Source organism: Gossypium arboreum, chromosome 5 (assembly GCF_025698485.1).
Source record: "Gossypium arboreum isolate Shixiya-1 chromosome 5, ASM2569848v2, whole genome shotgun sequence".
Classification (NCBI taxonomy): Eukaryota; Viridiplantae; Streptophyta; class Magnoliopsida; order Malvales; family Malvaceae; genus Gossypium; species Gossypium arboreum.
The window spans coordinates 87890295-87910480 of NC_069074.1; the positions used below are offsets into that span (position 1 = coordinate 87890295).

Below are 20186 nucleotides of genomic sequence, written 5' to 3' on the forward strand. Positions count from 1 at the left end.
ATGAATGCAATTTCTTAGCTCTACATGTTCCATTTTTTAAATTCAGAAAACAGTAAAAATACATATTATATATCAAAGAGAATCGTTTTGGCATTTTATTATGATTAGGATTCGGCATTGTTGTTATTAGGTAAAAATTGTTCTCTAGAGCTAACTTGGATTGGGATGAGACAGATTCAGGTATGTGTACAACCTTAGTATGTTTATTTTTATGGGTAAATATAAATTTTGGTACTTGGTTTCAAGGTTCAAATTGGTAACTAAGTATTTTTTTATCCAATTAGATATCTAAATTTGGTCAAAATGTTCAATTTGATATCTAACCCTTTTTTTTGGTCCAATTAGTTTCCTAAACTTGACTTTTTGCTTCAAATTAGCACCTGAAGTTGGCTTCATAATCTAAATTTGTTCAAATAAGTCATTTACTAGAAGTTCTAATTTAGACCAAAAAGTTAAGTACAAATTTGAATATAGAAGCCAAGTTCATATGCCTAATTAAACCAATATAAAATTTATATCAAATTGAACCTTGAAACCAATTTAAAACCAATTTTAAATTTCAATTACCTAAATTATACAAAAAATTTAAATATTAATTTAAATCTTGAAGTCAAACTCAGATACCAAAATGTATGTTTATCTTTTTTTCATTGACCTTTCAAGGATCATACATACCATCCGAGTTAAGTTATTCGGATTTCGAATTTAATTATCTGTCCAAAAATAATATGTTTAGATTTAAAATATATATATTTTAGTTGTATTTAGAAGATTGTTGATGTGTCATATCTTTGTAACTATTTAGTGTCTAACACCAATACTTATTTATCAATGAGTTAAATTCAATTCTTAATGATACATAATTTGATTTGTCAAAGTTGTTCAAAATCTACAATCACATAAATACACATATCTCAATTTCTAATCCACATAAAGCAAATTATACAAGTTTTGACCTTTTGGCTATTTTCATTTAAGACCCAGGCACAAACTTAGTAGCATAGACCCAAGCATTGTTTGCCACAGGGTTATCAAGGTGGTCCAATAGGTTCTCCAAGGGACCTTTACCAGTAACAATGGCTTGAACAAAGAAACCAAACATTGAAAACATGGCTAGCCTACCATTCTTGATTTCTTTAACCTTAAGTTCAGCAAATGTAACAGGGTCATCAGCAAGACCAAGAGGGTCAAAGTATTGTCCACCAGGGTAAAGATCATTGCCTTCACCAACACCAGGGAAGCCATTGATGCGGAATCCTTCGACGAGTCCCATTAGGACGACTTGGAATCCGAGAACGGCAAGGATGCTTTGAGCATGGACTAGGTTAGGGTTGCCTAAGTAATCCAAGCCACCTTCTGAGAAAATTTGAGCTCCTGCCTTGAACCATACCGGTTCCTTGAAATCAACCCTAAGCCATTTCTCAAGTACTTCTGGTGTGATACAGCCTAGTGCTCCCAACATTGCCCATCTTCCATGGATGACCTGAATGTTTTGTTTTGGTAACAAAGAAGTGAATATTTATCAAGGCATGAGGTATAGCTTTTAATGAAAATGAAAAGTTACAAAATAGTCACTTAATTATTCAATTTTATTTTTTTTACTCACTAGTTTGACTAACATAAAAATGAATGGATTGAGTGATTATTTTGTAATTTTTCATAATTAGGTAATAAAATATCATAATTGAGTGACTATTAATATAGTTTATTCAAAACTATAATCTCTAAATTTTGGGCTTGGAAAAAATACTTTTAAAATCAAATAATATTTTTAACCTTGATATATAATGTAATATTTATGTTATGTGGGAGGGTTACCTCAAGAGCCCTATTCCTGGCAAAGGCCTCAGGGTCGGCTGACAAACCAGCAGTGTCCCAACCATAGTCACCAGGGAATTCTCCAGTCAAGTAAGATGGAGTCTGAGCTGAAAATGGTCCCAAGTACTTCACTCTGTCTGGTCCATACCATAGTTCATTTCCCTACACATATCACACCCCCAAAATCAGAGCAAACAAAAACCAATAAACAAGCTCGAGTCTTTATTTTTCATAAATAGCACATGAAAATGAAAAGAAAACGTATACGAAAAAATTTAGAAAATCACACCTAAATCGAGAAACATAGGTTAAAACTACTCACCAAAGAAGAAAATTGTAAAAGAAAGGGAAACCTAAAGAACTAACCATTGCATATTTGGGAGTGCCCAAAGAGACAACATCTCTAAGAGGGTTAGCATTTTTGGTTTGGCCAAGAAATGGGGTTGGCCTAAGAACAATTCCAGAGCTAAGCATGGAAGCCATTGTTTGTCAATGGGGATTGATTTTGAGTTGCAAAATGTATGAAAATGGAAGTGAAGATTTTATATGTGGTGAAGAAAAGAAGAATAAAAGGAAATGAATGGCAAAGAGGGGGTAACGGAATTGTGGTGGGGATTTAAGGCTTCAAATTTTCAGCCAATGAGAAGGCTGCAAAGGATTTTTAAGTATCTCCTACTCATATCCTTATTATCCACAATTTATATATTCCCCTTAATTTGTTTTCCGAATGTATTTACCAGAACGAGTTGAATAATTTTATAAACATATTAAATAAGTAAATATTAATCACGAGTCTTAAAATTATTTCATATTTAGAATAAAAATTAAATCGTCAATTATTAATTAAGATAAAAAAATACTTATCATCTAATTTAATTCTTGTTGTTTACTTAAATTTAAAAACACTTATCACCTAAAAACAAAATTAACCTTAAAGAAAAAAAAACAGTAGAGACGTTCATCCAATTGAAATAAAAACGCCGCGTGTTTGGTTTTAATGCAATGAAGTGGATTATTGACCAGTTGTCGATTCACCGTTCACCGACGTCCAACGTTATTGCCACATGTTAAATTTTTCTAGATTTTTCATATAAATCGCTGTTGGGATTTTTTATTTTTGGAGTTTTTAAAATTTCAATTTTAGGGATTTATTTGATAGACATATTTAGATAATTTTTTAAAAAATTGAGTAATATATTTGAATAATTTAAATAAAAATATATAGATTTTAAGTTTATTTTTAAAAATATAAAATATGAAAAAATTTATTTTATTTTTTCATATTTTATAAAAGTTATTTAAATTTAATTTCAAAAGGAATAAAACTAAAATGTAAATAGATTAAAAGTTAAAAGAAAAGTTTAAAAGCATTTAATCAGTGATGTGCTATCTTGTTTTCATCCAATCTAAGAAGATAATTGTTTCATCAGGTATATAATCGCACTTTAGTCAGGTGCCGTCAATCACAACGGCGGCAGCGATGAAGCTAGAACAATTTTTTAGAAGGGTCGAATGAAATTTTAATTTCTTTATAGTCTATATATCTTTATAATTTTTAAAGGATTAAATCGAATTTTTATCATTTTAAGGGGCTAAAATATAATTTTACCTTTACTAATTTAAAATTTTAAAAAATTTTAAGAGGCCTAAATAGCACTTTTTTATTTTAAGGGGTCGAGACTCTTGTCAGCCCCATAGGTTCGCCTATAAACGGCAGCATCGAAAAAAATTATTTCTTTTAAAACCAACTAATGATTGGTTTGTTATGAAGTGTGGTACTGCTAATAGCATTGACGACATCGAAGTTCACTATTCAAAACGAGTCATTTACGTACATGGTTTTGAAAAGTGCGTCATTTTCATAATTAATAAAAGAATTTTGGGTCAATTTTATAAAAAGCCATTTACATATTATTAAATTTTTTTTTATTTTTTAGAAATTTTAATTTCGTTTTATTATTTCAACTTTATAATATTTTATATCATCTTTTATAATTTTTTATATTATATTATATATATATTATAAAACAAACTCTCAGAAACCTTTTTTGAATTTATATGTTTATAATATATATGTTTTTCAAGGAATTATGTGTAATGTCTATTTTTTTTATAATTTATATATATTTGAATTTTGAGTTTATTATAGGTGTTATGTCATTAAACATGTATAGAGAAACAATAACGTGGCATATTTTTATTAGCTAAATGTGTAATTTACTCTTTCAACCTATTATTTTTGGATTAATATAATAAAACAATAGTTCAAATATTAAATTAGGACTAAATTAAAAAATAGATACTAAAATGGAAAAATGAATATTAATTAGGGATCAAATCTTAAATAACCCAAATGTCTGCATATAAAATTCGTGCTGTATCTTATTGGTTTTACTATCTGAACAGTCTAGGTTTTAAGTTATTAAAACATTTGCCGGTTTGGATGGTCGAGTTTTAAGCGAGATTCCCAGAAAAATAGAACAAGAAAAAGGGAAAGCCATTTGGACGGTCAATTGCACGTATTTCATCCTTTGGACGGTCTAGATTTACGAAAAAGAACACTAAAAATCTTGCGGTGAACGTGGATCGAACACGTGACCTTCAGATCTTCAGTCTGACGCTCTCCCAACTGAGCTATCCCCGCAAGTACTCTTTTTGGAAGAAAATATGATTACTATTTCAATAATAAATCTTTCAAAGATTAAAGAAAACTAAAATGCGGTGAGCGTGGATCGAACACGCGACCTTCAGATCTTCAGTCTGACGCTCTCCCAACTGAGCTATCCCCGCAAGTGCTGTTCTTTTGGAAGAAAATATAATTAGTATTTCAATATTAAATCTTTAAAAGAAAGAAAATTAAAATGCGGTGAGCGTGGATCGAACACGCGACCTTCAGATCTTCAGTCTGACGCTCTCCCAACTGAGCTATCCCCGCAAGTGCTGTTCTTTTGGAAGAAAATATAATTAGTATTTCAATATTAAATCTTTAAAAGAAAGAAAACTAAAATGCGGTGAGCGTGGATCGAACACGCGACCTTCAGATCTTCAGTCTGACGCTCTCCCAACTGAGCTATCCCCGCACTTGATTGGAGGTCTTAATTAAACTATAACATATTGAGTACATAAGTGAACCTGAACAAACCATTAGTTTTAGATATGTTTATTATGTGATTCTACAATTCACTGCCTATTCTTTTTGAAGTTTTCTAAATTTTCAATTATTTTTAAATTTTTACATTTTTAAATTTTTGATTTTTAGAATTTATATATTTTATAATTTTTCAGAATTTATATATTGTTGGAATCTTCTTTATTTTTTATAAATTTTAATTTCGTTTTATTTCAACTTTTTATATTTTATATCATGTTTTTATAATATATAAATTATATATTTATAATTTTGATAAATTTATAGAGAGATTAGTAACTATCACCGAAATCAAGGAAGAATGATGATAATTATGCAAAGGCAAGAGATGAATGAAAAGAAAGATTGTCTATTTCTTCTTTCATCTCGAGCGAAATATGATTAGGCGGCTAACTCGAACCCCTCTGGTAAAATAAGAACAACACTCACATTCAAAGCCCCTTTCTTACTATTAGCAAGAACTTGTTTCAGTTGCATATCATAAGGAATTCTAACAACCGCTTCAAATACAGCATCAGGAAATACCGCTTGTGAAATCTCAATATGCATGGGTTTATTCGCTAAATGGCAGTTGGCACATACAATACGCCCATGCAAAACAAAATATAAACAGGAGAGATTCCCTACAAAGCAAAGACAAAAATGAACAAGAGTGATTCCTTGCCAAAAGCAACCAAGAATGAATAGTGAGATTCCCTGCAGAGCAAAAACAGAAATGAACAAGAGTGATTCCCTGCCAAAAACAACCAAGAATAAATAGTGAGATTCCCTGCAGAGCAAAGACAGAAATGAACGAGAATGATTCCTTGCCAAAAGAAACCAAGAATGAACAGTAAGGTTCCCTGTAAAAAAACCCAAGAATGAACAGTGAGATTTCCTGTAAAACGTTGTAATTAGAGAATACATTCTTTGCAAATTATAATAATAATATGAAAATTAGCTATTATGCAATCTTTGAAATAATGTAAGGGATTGAATTTCCCAGAAAAAAAATATTATAAAGAGGCACGAGCTCTTTGTAATAGGCTCCTAGTTTTGCAATAAAGGACACGACTTCAAACACTCAATACAGATATCAAAATTTGTTTTTCCAAACTTTCTATTTTTCAATTTAAGTTTTTCAAGCTATTTTGTTTTTCAAAAACAAATTAAATTTAAATTTAAAATTTTATTTTTAAATAAGACAAATCAAATTTATATTTCAATTTAAGTTTTCAAAATTTTATATTATATAATTTATATATTATAAAACAAACTCTCAGAATTTTTTTTGCATTTATATTTTTTTGCTTTTCAAGGAATTATGTACATGTATATTTTTATAATTTATATATATATATTTGAATTTATTATAGGTGTCAAATCTTAAATAACCCAAATGTCTGCATATGAAATTCGTGTATCCTATTAAGGATTTAGACGGTCTAGATTTAACATATTTCATCATTTGGACGGTCTAGATTTAACGAGAAGAGAAGTAAAATATGCGGTGAACGTGGATCGAACACGTGACCTTCAGATCTTCAGTCTGACGCTCTCCCAACTGAGCTATCCCAGCAATTGTTTAATGGATTTTATAAAAGAAAATATATTTAGTAAAGAAGTGAATCAATACTCCTTGAGAGAAAACAAATTCACTGCCCATTCTTTTCATTTTGCTCGCTACTCACCTCTCCTAACAATTCATGCTTCCCTTCCCATCCTCATTTTCACTTTACCACTACCAATTTACGCGGTTGACATTCATAAAATGTAATTAATAAATTACAAGTGGATCCGCTATTCTAACAAAATCATACATTTCTAGAAAATTACAGTAAAATTTAACAAATCGCACTAGAAACGTCTTTACCAGCTTTGATTATATGCAAAACAGTAAACAACTCTTACTAAGTTGACAGTAAATTTCTTGCATCGGAAACGAAATGTACAAATCAGATCAGTACATTCTCGACCAAGGTCTGCTGCCACATGGAGTTGCTCTTCCTCAGAATCATATATAGGTTGATGCCAAGATGCTGATGGGGGACACTAAATCGTGACAACACTTACCTTCTCAAAGCACCATAACTTTTTGTTACCTAAGAAACAAGAAGAGAGAAGGTTCAAATTTCAGTCATGGAATCCTGATGCATGAAGGGAAAAGAATACTGAATAGAAACTTGCCGAGATTAACAACACAGTGAAGCTATGAGTAGAATCGGAACACAATTTGTAATTTAGAAGCGACTACAGTAAAACATGCACTGAAACCTGAGTAAAAAAAGGATGCACAGCAAAAACAAAGAGAAGATCACAAACCCGAGGTTGAGGTTTATTAAATCTCCGAGCAATCTCTTCAGCATCGTCGTCGTCGTCATCATCATCAAGCTTGTTCATGAACACACTATGAACTGAAGAGTTATCAGATTTCTTTCCCCGCTTAGATGTAGTGCCTCTACCTCTTCCCCTTGGTGCAGCTCTTTTGCGTCCCCTACCTTTAGTAATTTCATCATTTTTGTTTTCCTTCAAAAGATAAGAAAGATAAGAAACATTTATCAGTCCATGTTTACATTATTTTATATGGGGGTATTATGTCAATATGGACACCACAATTCAAATCCATGTTGCTCCAACTCTTCATTTTTCTATAACTACCCGTGTCTAACATACATTAACAACAATTACTCAGACATGGGTATGGGAAGATACCCCTCCAAATACATGGAAAAGCTTCAAAAAAATGAACATAATGTGTTGAACCCATACCAATATCTAACATTCACATCCTAGTCCAGATAACATAGATTCAGATATAAAAACAAAGAAGACTTTTTTGAGGGATAATCCATGTTTAAAAGGCGATCATTCTTTAATTTGCGACTACGTGTACAGTCAAAGAGGAGCAATAGGAAATGAAACATGGATGCTGGTAAGAAATTAATTGAGAAGGGATTTCATACCGAACTGCTTTCAACCTCGTTAATTTCATGTTCTTCACTTGAAGCAGAGTCAACGTTCTCCTCATCATCAGCAATACTTTGAACCTTAACCGAGGTAGATCTGCTTTAGGCAAATTAGCCATGAAACTTAGCCAGTGATGCAAATATCCAAACTTGTAAAGAAATTAATAACGAAATCTCTAGTGCAATAAAGAAAGAGATATGGCATACTACTAACAACAATTAATATTTCTAGTTGTGAGCTCATTAGTTTCATTTTCAAGTAGTAGCAAAATTAGAAGCACCATTAGTGCAAAGCAAGAAACACTTAGCATTAAACTAGAGTTGACAATCCCATAAGAAGGTATCGGGATTGATATTGCATTGTACTGGTACTTTTTTTCTATAGACCTAAGTCAAATTACTAGTCCACAGGTTAGATCGAAGTGTCACCTTTGAGAACGGCGAAACCCCAAAGTAGCATCAAGAGTTGTCTGCTTTAAGCCACTAGAGCCTCTGCCCCTACCTCTACCCCTTCCTCTAATGGAACTTTTACCAAGTTCAGAAGCATCACGTGATGGTCGAGAAGCTGCTGAAGAACCTTTCCGGCCTTTATTGGCGGAGCTTAATATTTGCGCTGTGTCTTCATCATCACTAAAGGAGGCTGCACTTCCTATTCCTGTAACATTTTTGCTCCGGATGTTCTATAATATTGAAGAAAGAGAAGTTTAGTTGCAGAGAATTTTATATAAGCAACCCGAAGCAACATACATGTTATCATGGTTGATTAGCCCAGAACAAATATCAAATAAGATACCTCAATCAACTGCATACTGGATGTGAACTGAGGGGTATCTGTAGGGTGTGAAGACCTTTCTTTGACACGTTCCTGTAAAATTAACAGATGAATTGAAGTATAGCCTACCATTTCCATCTATTGGAGGCACAAGCAAAAAAGAACAATTGACCAAGGAACAATTTTCCAGTTGAGGATATTGCATTTAACAGTAAAAGTTTGTAGTAATGTTTATATCAACTTGAAGTTCTTGCCTCCAAGCACTCTCCAACTTTAAGAATTAAGTCTTCCTCTTCGAACTTTGAAACATCTGAATCCTTTCCAATTTTTTTCTGTCGAATCAAAAGAGTAAAAAAATCACTACCAATGAAGAAAAGAACTAACCACTGTCAAACTAATACAAGCAGAAAATCATAAGCTTATGTTGCAATATACAACCCAAAAGGAATTTATAATTGAAAGATCCAGTGGACATAAAATCAAACAAGGACCAAAACAAGCCTTTTTCGAGATCAAGGAAGGCTGTATGGATCAAATAAAGCCATTGAGCTCTATTTAGAACCATGAGTTAAACCAGTAGAAGTTATTTCCTTTTAATACTTTCTGCCATTTCTTCTTTGGTCTTCCCCTCCCCATTCAGACATTATGATTTGCATTATTTTAACAGCATATTGGGTAGCCTGTAAATACTTACACGAGTTTCTTCAAGATTATAATGCAGACAGTTATAGAAAGCCATTTTGTCATCCTTATTAACAAAATTGTGCAGCGCAACATCCAAGTCATTGACTGGAAGAATCTCCATTTTCTGCAAGATAGATATGATAAGAAGGGCCAGGCTAAAGGTGAATAAACTTCAGAATAAATACTTGTTTCCTGCTATGCAAGTCCCACTGAGCGCACTAATTCAAAAGAAAACTGGAATTTAATACAACTTTCATATGCAGAAGTACTCAATTCATGCTTAATCATGTACAATTGAGCAAGCATCGAAAATAGAATAATTAGTTTTCAATAAAAAAACAGTTTCCATAGGAACAATATTTCGAGATGATTATGCTCAGTACCCTCCAGGACTAAATGAAATAAGTATTAAGTGATATATATAAAAATTAAGAAAGAGGCTAAGGAAACAGGGAATGTTAAGTTTGATTTACCAGATTGTTTTCAGCAACTAATGCTTCTATATTCTGTTGATTTAGTTCTTCTGGACGAAGCCTTTCAGAATCATCAATTTTGGCTACAACCATTAAAAAAACCTTTTAAGTTAAACTCAAGCTATACCATGCTTCTATGAGCTAACATCAAGCAGATAAGATTAAGACATCAGGAGAGTTTTGACAATCCAGATGCTGTTTTGGAAACATCTTATGGCAGATTTCTCTAATAAGTAGTACCATCTGATAGTGTTCAAAAGTGAAATCAAGCTCCCAAGCCAACAGCAGTTTCAGTATATGCTTGTCACTTTCGCCCCTTGAGCCTTGTAACAGAACATTTCACTGGCTATCTATTTTTCTTAAGAATTAGGGGTTTACAAGATTAATTTCAGCAGGCATAAGCTTGTTTACCTTCTTTCTGACTCCTTTTAGAAGACTTGGAGAATATGAGAATATCTTGGGGATTTGCAACCTGCAAATATTGAATTCTAATAATTTAGTGTGTAAATGAAAGAAAAATTAGAACTTATTCATCATATGGTACAAGCAATAGCCTCAAGATACCTTCCCAACATACTTCTGCCCGAATCTTTGAGGATTTATTGTCATGAATCCAGAGTAATCCACCTAAATATCACAGAGTAATATTGAAAAGGTTATCTCTGAATGCTAAGGTACATTCTTTTTGGAAATCAATGCCTTACAGAATCAAGACAAGCATAGGGTAAAGTAGAATAATAATAAAAAAATTGCAAATAATACAGGATAGATGATCTAAGAAACAAAAAAAGAAAAAAAAGGGGATGTGTAAGCATTTTCCAAATGGTGAAGTGCTAGCAACAAAGATACCATGACAAAAGATATCTGAATATAGTAAAAGATTTTAGACATATGACTCATTTGACAACATCGAAATTTTCAAGTGAGATCCTTTATATCTGTCACCATATACCAACCAACACATCCAACAATAAAAAAATTCAGGTGTGCACAAAAGCTATCATAGTAGCATCGTTCACAAAACAGAGTCTGAAATTACCTTAACTCGGACTAATGGGAGCTTCCGCTCTGATCCATTGACAGCTTTCCTATTAGATTTCTCTATCAGACCGCTCACCTAAATCAAAAGTTAAGTTATTACTAAAAAGTTGGCAAAGGATTTTGTCCCTACCATAAATAACTAAAAAACTTAATTTGTTAGACTTCTCTACTGGATAATACAGGAACTCAGAAAGTCCAAAACTGTCATCTCATGCAAGAAAGAGACTTGCCACTTTGTCCAAATGTTCAAGAATTGAGTTTTGATCATTGGGATCAATGTCAGGTTCGTCCTTCAGCACAACCTAAATCATGAACATGAGTAAGATAAAAGAATTATTCTCAACTTCTTGCCTTTTGAAAATACTTTTAAAAATAATTAAAAACAGAATTGCTTTACCTCGGTATATTCGAAAGGCCTCACTGATGTCAAAGGTATTTTGTTTGGACGATATTGATTTCCCTACAAAAAAAAGCAGCAAATTATGGAGAGAAAATATATAATGAAGAAACAGATGCTGATTGATTAAATGAAAAATCCAATCTTTCATAGACATGCAACCTTAATTTCTAAAAGGAGCACATGTTTTGGTTTTGATTCTCCATCAATCAGTGACGTTGCAATGGAGGAACCTGGTTGAGTAATGTGAAATCCCATCCCTGGTACTTCCTATGAAATTAAAATCAACCTTCAATTTTTTTGCATCCTCAAAGGTATAGAGGCTAAGACGAAAATATTTTACACCTCCAGCACCTGAGGGTCAATAAGACATTCATGTTCATGTCCCCACACTATGAAATCAAGGAAGCGTGGTAAGAAGCGCTCATTTATCGCATTTTTAGCATTCATCTTCACTCTGCAAGCCACATTATAAAAAGATTTAATACGTCCAAATGTGAATTTACATCATAACATCTTTCTCCACTTCTAATTTTGGACATGCATGAAATAGCTCAATCAAAACACAGAACACACGTAAACATGATACACACAGACATGGACTAGCAACAACCACACACACAGAACCTGTTCTGATGAAGCACCAGAATGTTGAACCAATCAGACACTTCACACCCTTCTTGAGGTTCAGGTCGCATCCATTGCACGGCATGGGGGGTCTGAGAAACCAAATACAATAAACCAAATAAACAGGAATTTTAACTGAATATCCAGGAACTCAGAAACTAATGAGCTGTAAAAATGATCAACTTTAACTTGTAGAGTACCTGAAACATTCTGTTGAGCCGTTCATCTCTAATATTCCCAAGACCATAAAGAGCTAGAGCAGTTGAGCCCTGCAATTCAAAAAGAAACATAACTTTTCCAATGAAAGACAATTACCTTTCTAGCTCATATTAACAAAATGACAAGCAGACCTTCCTGATAAGAATAGGGTAGAGTGTAATCTGACCAACGCCTGAACCACCAAGAACCATTTTCCCGAAATAGTTGACAAGGTTACATGCAGAAAGAATATCAACTGCAGAAAGGTTGTCCTGTCACCAATAAACACTTAGGAACAGAACGCACAAATAATTTTAAGAACAGCAGACTTATTCACTCTACGAAAACAAGATTACCTAACAAATCAAAAAGGGAGTAAACAGTTGGAAAGTTTTTTCTATGATTATTGTATCCCATATGTAGATTGATATGGGATTAGAGAAACATGAAAATTTACGAGACATAGGGTGGAACACCAAAATTAGAGAAAAGGTTGAACAAGCAAGATTTATCTATAGAATGAAAGATACAAAGGGGGAAAGGCATGTTTCAATGAATTCCTTACCACTCCAGCGGGGTCATCGTGGTTTCCATGAATGCTAAACACGGGCAAGCCAACATTGAAGTGAGGATCCTCATAATTCACATGCCCAAATCTGTAAAGAGAGCAATGCATTTTACAAATGAACGTGATAAAACCTGTGAACCAGCAATCAAGCAACCATTGGAAAGAGCATATTTGCATATCGGGTGCATATACATCTACAAAGCAAGTAAATGAACTTACTTTAATTAGACTAAACAAATTTACCAAAAAAAAGAAAAACATTTGGGCATAGAATCATTTATTAAATATTATCACATCACTAGCTAGACAAAAATATGAGCCTTATGACTTATGGCAAAGTACAAGACAAAGGTAAGATACAATACGACACTGAAAAAGAGAGACCATTACGCATTCTGAAAATTCACAGTCTGGTCACTAACAACTTGAAATTGCACAGGTTGATCATTAAGGCAATGCCGACGAAGAATCTCAATGGCCTTAACCAAAGTTGACCTCGAAGGCTTATTTTCATGGAAAAGATCTCCTCCAAGAAGTAAAAAGTCCACCTAATACCAAATCATAATCAGTGCATACCAGCACTAAAAGAAATTAGGGAAGAAATTCCATGTTTTAGCAAATATACCCGTTTTTCCTCTGCAATTGAACATATTTCATCAAACGATTGAAATGAATCATGTCGTCGTATTTCATCTTTCTCCATATAACCTAAATGACAATCCGTCGCTACTAGTATTCGAAGTGTGTTGCTACTATCCTCACTGCAAGTTTTTTTTCCTTCAATACATAATATCAAAGCCCCCACCCAAAAAAAAAAAGGAGAAAGTTACCTTCTTGAGCCGGCCATAGTAATAGATTAAGCTCTAAAATTCAAAACCTGAAACAAAAAACAAACAGAGAAAGAACTTAGTTTTCAACAGCAAGTAAATCAAATAAAAAGGAGAAAATATATTAAAAAAGAGGGAGGGAGTACGAGATTAGCTGCCAAAATAAGTGATATGAAGTGTAAAAAATTTCCAGTTCTGTATGAAGCTGAGAAAGTGAGGGAAAAAAACCGGCGCGTAATTTCAAAGAAGAAAGGGCAGAAGAAAATGAGACAGAATTTGGGGGAGACAATAACCCGGTTCACGTAACCCGGTTCCAAGAAGAAAAGGGGTGTAATATGGTGGAGCTGATCTCAAGGTAAGAAGATTCTGTTCGAGTTTTATACTTTAAATTAGTATTTCGGAGAAAATTGAGATGTAATTTATATAATTAGAAAATTAAAATTAAAATTTACTTTTTAATTAAAAATTTTACTTCAATCATTAATAGCGTTAGTATTTCTTTTATTAAATTTTACTTACTAGCAAGTATACTTATTAAGTTCATAAAAATTTCTCGATGTTAAATAAGATTTTTATAACTGAACTAGTAATCAAACTAATTATACCATCAATTTTCGATTTAACAAGTTTTTTTAATTTGTTTGAATAAATTATTAAAAATATTTAAAAGATAGAGGAGGTCAGTTCAACTGATTAGTTTAATCGATTCACAAGTTAATCGATCCAACTTCTTTTTTTAGACAATACCCCCAACTGATCCAATCTAATTCTAAAAACAATGAGTCAGGGTTTAGATTAAAATTTTTAAATAAAAAAAAAAAGAGAAGATTTACAGTAGCATAATTTGACATTTGAAATTCAGTTGTCAAACTTTAACAAGCTCAAAAACTTGAGGGTAAAAGTATCATAGAGGCTCTTATTAGGAGTTAGATTACATTTTGCCCTTTACTTGAGAAAATTAGTCTTTATACATTAGATCAAGGAGTAGATTGATCCTTTGTGTTAAAAAATTCATTAATTTCTAGTATTAAAAACTGGCGTGATTGACGGAATAATCAAATAGATACACATGGCGTGCTAGGTATACCTCATGTTAACGTATATAGACTATTTTCAACAGTAAATGGATGGAGTTTTTAAGAAAATGATCAGTTTACTCTATGATCTAGCATATAAAGACTGGTTTGTTCATTTTTTTAGTAGAGAGGGCAAAATGTAACCTGACTCCTAGTACAAGAGCCTCCATGGAACTTTTACCAAACTTGAGAACCACTTGTTGAAATTGAATATAGTTAAACTATGCTATTAGTCTCTATACTTTTTGAAAGTTGTGGATTTAATGTATTTTTATTTAATCATTTTTAGTCATTATACTTTACAAATTTTAAAATTCCAATCCTCACCAAAGAATAACTATTAAATTCATTAAGTAAAATTTAGTTATTTCCAAAATCTGATGCACTAAACATGTTATCATATGTGTAATGTCATATTAGCTTATTATTTTCACATATTAGTTATAACAACCCGTTTTTCAATGGTGTCGAAAATAGTGATTTCAAGACCACACTCTCCTCTTTGGAACCTTTAGATCTTCAGTCTGACGCTCTCCCAACTGAACTATCCTCGCAATTATAAGTAAAAAATAATTATTATTATATTGAGCATGAATTGCATCGAATTTCCCTTATTTGATCCAACAACACAAAATTCAAGTGCATTAAATGATAACTAAGCTATGCATATTTTAAAAATGTTATTTCAACTACGTTAAATGAAAATTGAGGTATGGATATTCTAAAAATATAGTGAAAGTGAATTGACCAGGTGATCCTTCAAGTATTTACTCTAACACTCTTCTCTATGGATATTTTTAAAATGCGATGAACGTGGGCCGAACATCTTTATTCTGACACTCTCCCAACTAAACTATCCTCGCAACTATAAGTAATAATAATAATTATATTGAGTATTATCCCATCGAATTTCCCTTTCTTGATCCAACAACCCAAAATTCAAGTATATTAAATGATAACTAAGCTATGCATATTTTAAAAATGTTATTTCAACTACATTAAATGACAAGTGCACTATATATATCTAAAAAAACGACTATGAAAGCATATCAAAGACGTGACCTTTGAAGAATTTGGTCTATCACTCTCTATTTATGGATATTTTTAAAATGCGATGAACTTGGATCAAACACGTGACCATTATATCATCAATTTGATGCTCTCTGAGCTGAGCTATCCTCACAATTGTGATTAAAATTAATAATAATTACATTTAGTATGAATTCCATCGAATTTCCCTTTTTTGATCAAACAACCTTCGTTACATGATAACGAAGCTATGGATATTTTAAAAAGTTATTTCAACTATATTAAATGAAAACTGTAATACCCTGAAAATCTTTACAGTAATATATTATCCTTGATATAATAAAATAAGGAAATAAAGTGATAAAAAGGGAAGTTTTGAGTTATGGCAACATTGGGAAGTAAATTATGATATCTTGATTCAGGAAAGGACTAAATTGTAAAAGTTAGAAAAGTTTTGTTGCCTAAGAGTAAATACTCAAGACTTAAAGGGTTAAAGTGTAAATATGAAAAAGTTGAAGGACCAATAGTGTAAATATTTTAAGGGTAGAATGATCTAGAAACTAAGGAAAATGGATGAATTAGGACCAAATTGAATAAGTGAAGAACTATGAGGGACTAAATTGCAATTTTACCAAATTAAATGATGACTCAAGGATGGAATTCTAAAAGATCATGAAGGGCAAAATGGTCAATTAGTAAGAGAGAGAATTCTAGAATGTAATGATTATGTTAATGATATTTTAAATTAATTAATTAGATAAATATTATTTTATTAATATTTTATGAGATATTTAATATTATTTTATTATTATTTATTTAGTATATAAGGAAAGAAAGATGAAGAATTTTCATCATCTTTCCTTTCCATGCAAACTAACGTGAGAGAAAGAGAGGAAGAAAGAAAGTTTTACTTTCTTTACAATTTGGTCATTTTACCAAAAATTCACCATTTTCACCCAAAAATCAAATGAATTTCCATAGCTACCAAGAGAGAAAATGTTAAGGAGAACATGGGGAGTTAGAATATCAAGTTGGATTCAAGAAATAGAAGCTGGAGGAGAGAGAAAATCAAGTTAAAGATTGGTATCAAGAGAATAAGGTAAGTACATCAAGATTTCAATATGTTTTTAAGTTTGTTATTGTTGATAAATCATGGAAATAATGTTATAGTAGAGTTTTATTACATAAGGTCCTATGTTCTTGATATGTTAGTGAAGAGAAAATAAGAGAAAGTGATGAGAAATGGTGTAGAAAAAGAAAATAAGGGTGTTTTAACATGGTAATTAATATCTTGCACTAAAACAGTTATGGACAGCAGCAGTAGTCTAACTTTGAAAAATCACCATAAATTTTATAAATTGAATTAGAAGATGAAAAAAATATGGAATTAAATCTTAATGAGTCTAGTTTCTCATAGAAGAAACAGTGTAAGCAATGAATTTATAAATTTTGATATATAATGAATTTTGTGAGACAAGGTCAGAATGAATTCGGGTTCCCTATTTAGACTTTGAAAATAATAAAAAATGAAGAAAAATAATTAGAGGCTTAAATTTATATTTATAGAATCCTGAATGAGTCTAGTTTTATTAGAAACAAACTAGAACATCATTTGAATTCTGTAAAAGGAGATAACTAATTTTAGTGAAGAAGGGTCAGAACTGTCAGACAGCAGAACAGGGTGACTTTAATGAATAAACTGTACTAATTGGCTAAACCAAAAATTCTGAAAATTTTATGATAATAATACATGTGAGTCTAGTTTCAGGAAAAATTAACGGATCTTAATTTCGAGTTCTGTAGCTTAATATATAAATAATTTAGTGACTATGACGCAAATGGACAGTTTTGAATGTACATATAAGTAAATAGTGAAATTATTGATAATGTTACTTGTTGTATGTTATATAAATTAAGGATGTGGAATGGAGAGGAGGAGGAGGAAAATATGTATGAATATTCATCTAGCATGGCTAATTTGCATGTTTTAGGCTCGTGGACTAAATTGAATAAAAGTAAAATTTTAGGGGCAATTTTGTAAAAATGTCAAAAATGACTAAATTGCATGAAATAGATTATTTTATTATTTAAATTACAAAAATTTAACGAAATTATCAATTTAGTTCAAGATCGGGAAAACATGTTTTAGGGATTAAATTGAAAAGTGTTGAAATTATGGAAAATTTTGATATTTTATAGAATTCATGGACTGTTATCAATATATATGAGAATAATAGTTGGAAATAAGGATTAAATTGCAAGAATTTTACTTTCCGTCCCTAAGGATGAAATCGTCATTAATTAAAGTTTAGGGCAAAATGGTAATTTTGCCTAGAGCATTAATTAAATGTATTAGAATATGAAATGAATGAAAATGATGATCAAATTTATTTATAAAGATCCGGACGACACAAATACGAGACTTGATCATGGAAAGAAAATATATCGAATAATGAAATAATAAACACGAGCAATCAATGAGGTAAGTTCGTAACTTGAATTATATTCGAAATGCTTGAGATTGTATGTTATTGATGTGAATATGATTTGAATGTTCATTGTATGAAAATTTATAAAACATTGATATATTTGATAAAATGGGAAGAAATCCGGTTGAATGAAAGGAAAATTCGATGGATCTCGAAAAGGAATTGACTAAAAAAGGATCTAGCCTCGACGGGTGATCCTATCCTGATATAGCCCTCCCAAGAATATGTGTAAAATGGATTTAGCCCGGACGGTAATCCGAATTAGGTCTCAATTTAGCCTCGACTGGTAATTCAGATCCAAGCTCATTAGAGTAATTGTCGTTGCAGGGATTTAGCTCGACCGGTAATCCCGACAATACTCTATGAGTTTATATTGCGGGATTTAGCTGACCGGTAATCCCATTGCAAGGATGAGGTTCATGGAGTGTGCTCTCGATATGAAATGTAAGACCATGGTTGAAAGATACCATGGCAACTTTGAGTGTAAGACCATGGTTGAAAGATACCATGGCAACTCGAGTGTAAGACCATGGTTGAAAGATACCATGGCAACTCGATATAAAATGTGTAAGACCATGGTTGAAAGATACCATGGCAACTCGATATGAATGTGTAAGACCATGGTTGAAAGATACCATGGCAACGTGATATGAAATGAACAAGACCATGGTTGAAAGATACCATGGCAACATGACGAAAATGAGTAAGACCATAGTTGAAAGACACTATGGCATCATGTCAAAGATAAATAAGACCGTGGATGGGAGACGCTCTAGCATCTGTTGAACAATTGATATTCGTGTAATATGTATCGATGACGAATGGTTATATGAAATAATTATGAAGATAGATAAACGAAATAAGTATAAGTACATGAAATATAATTTATGTTAAGTTTGATATAAGCTATTACCTAATAAATATACATAAAATATATAGAAATGATGGAGCATGAAATATTGATATAATGAAATGAATGATATATGCTTATGAAGAAACGGTAAGAGCATGATATGTTTCATGACATGTACATATATGATTATCTTTGATATGTCGATACAAGGAAATTATGTAATTGAGACTATTATTAAACTCAAGTGCGATATGTCGAGAAAATAGATATATCAGTGTTGAATTTATATGAGATATGTGCAAGTATACTAACAATGTTGCTGTTTGATGCTTATACAACTGTCAAACTGTTGATTGAATGGTAATATATTTATTTATATGATGCATTGAATCGGTAAGTATTTAAATTTTTTTTAGTGATCTGTAAATGGTAGTAATGCTCCGAAACCCTGTTCTGGCAGCGGATATGGGTTAGGGGTGTTACAAAAACTGAGTTATGGGTATTTTAGAAATGTTGTGAAAGTGGATAGACCAACTGACATTTTAAGTATTTAGTCTGAAAACTGAGGTATGGGTATTTTAGAAATGTTGTGCAAGTGGATAGACCAACTGACATTTTAAGTATTTAGTCTAACACTATTTTTTATGGATATTTTTAAAATGCAATGAACATGGATTGAACACGTGACCTTCAGATCAAGTCCAGAGGACAAATCAATAGGAAATGCTATTTGCTTCGTAAGAATAAGAATTCACTTCTATGAAATGAAAAAGTTTCACGGGAATTGTCTTGATCGTCAAATATCATTGAGAAATAGGAAGAATCGAACGATTTCCTGCAATTCTTTCTAGTATGGAATGACTAAAGAATCAAGCTACAAATCTCGATCTATACAAAACACACTGGATTTTTACTTTCGGGTTCATTGATAGCAGAAGACCCTTACTCTATAGGGGTGCTAGCGCTTTACTAATAGAATATCAAGTAAAAGGGCCTAAAAAACGTAATAGGTTGCTACTCTAAGCTCGCTTTGCTTCTTCAAGATCCACCCCTTATGGAAAATTAAAGCACTAACGTGCCTTATATTATTTAGTAAAGCAACCTTTCACATTAGGCGCTCATGTTTTTTGTTTGGGTGGAAGCTGGCGGCAAAGCTTGCTTGCTTAACTAGATACACGGAATTGGAATCTCCTCGCATGCAACTATTTCTATCAGGAAAGCCTCGTTTATTCAAAGGACAA

General features: G+C 32.0%; 2 protein-coding genes and 5 non-coding genes across 8 annotated transcripts; all 7 read right to left on the minus strand.

Annotated features, from left to right (window-relative positions):
- Positions 1-821: 821 nt before the first annotated feature.
- Positions 822-2487, minus strand: LOC108464900 (chlorophyll a-b binding protein 13, chloroplastic). Its single transcript, XM_053027705.1, has 3 exons — positions 2185-2487; positions 1819-1980; positions 822-1483 (listed from the first exon to the last, which is right to left on the minus strand). The coding sequence occupies exons 1-3, from the start codon at positions 2299-2301 to the stop codon at positions 974-976; spliced, it is 789 nt and encodes a 262-aa protein (XP_052883665.1). The 5' UTR covers positions 2302-2487; the 3' UTR covers positions 822-973.
- A 1902-nt stretch (positions 2488-4389) lies between these two features.
- TRNAF-GAA (transfer RNA phenylalanine (anticodon GAA)) lies at positions 4390-4462 on the minus strand. The gene has a single exon. It is a non-coding gene; the product is annotated as a tRNA-Phe (tRNA).
- A 73-nt stretch (positions 4463-4535) lies between these two features.
- TRNAF-GAA (transfer RNA phenylalanine (anticodon GAA)) lies at positions 4536-4608 on the minus strand. Its single transcript has one exon. It is a non-coding gene; the product is annotated as a tRNA-Phe (tRNA).
- A 72-nt stretch (positions 4609-4680) lies between these two features.
- TRNAF-GAA (transfer RNA phenylalanine (anticodon GAA)) lies at positions 4681-4753 on the minus strand. The gene has a single exon. It is a non-coding gene; the product is annotated as a tRNA-Phe (tRNA).
- A 72-nt stretch (positions 4754-4825) lies between these two features.
- TRNAF-GAA (transfer RNA phenylalanine (anticodon GAA)) lies at positions 4826-4898 on the minus strand. Its single transcript has one exon. It is a non-coding gene; the product is annotated as a tRNA-Phe (tRNA).
- Positions 4899-6451: 1553 nt separating this feature from the next.
- Positions 6452-6524, minus strand: TRNAF-GAA (transfer RNA phenylalanine (anticodon GAA)). Its single transcript has one exon. It is a non-coding gene; the product is annotated as a tRNA-Phe (tRNA).
- A 148-nt stretch (positions 6525-6672) lies between these two features.
- LOC108480471 (double-strand break repair protein MRE11-like) lies at positions 6673-13849 on the minus strand. Of its 2 annotated transcripts, none has more exons than XM_053027706.1 (23): positions 13654-13849; positions 13502-13548; positions 13297-13432; positions 13062-13219; positions 12669-12759; positions 12256-12375; positions 12106-12174; positions 11906-11997; positions 11633-11735; positions 11441-11548; positions 11279-11341; positions 11112-11183; positions 10880-10957; positions 10405-10467; positions 10252-10312; positions 9841-9923; positions 9378-9491; positions 8938-9015; positions 8705-8776; positions 8341-8591; positions 7909-8008; positions 7268-7471; positions 6673-7047 (listed from the first exon to the last, which is right to left on the minus strand). In XM_053027706.1, the coding sequence occupies exons 2-23, from the start codon at positions 13516-13518 to the stop codon at positions 7015-7017; spliced, it is 2166 nt and encodes a 721-aa protein (XP_052883666.1). In that variant the 5' UTR covers positions 13519-13548; positions 13654-13849; the 3' UTR covers positions 6673-7014. The 2 variants fall into 2 exon arrangements, with proteins under 2 accessions (XP_052883666.1, XP_017638975.1); XM_017783486.2 differs by having other exon boundaries at positions 13645-13849.
- Positions 13850-20186: the final 6337 nt, after the last annotated feature.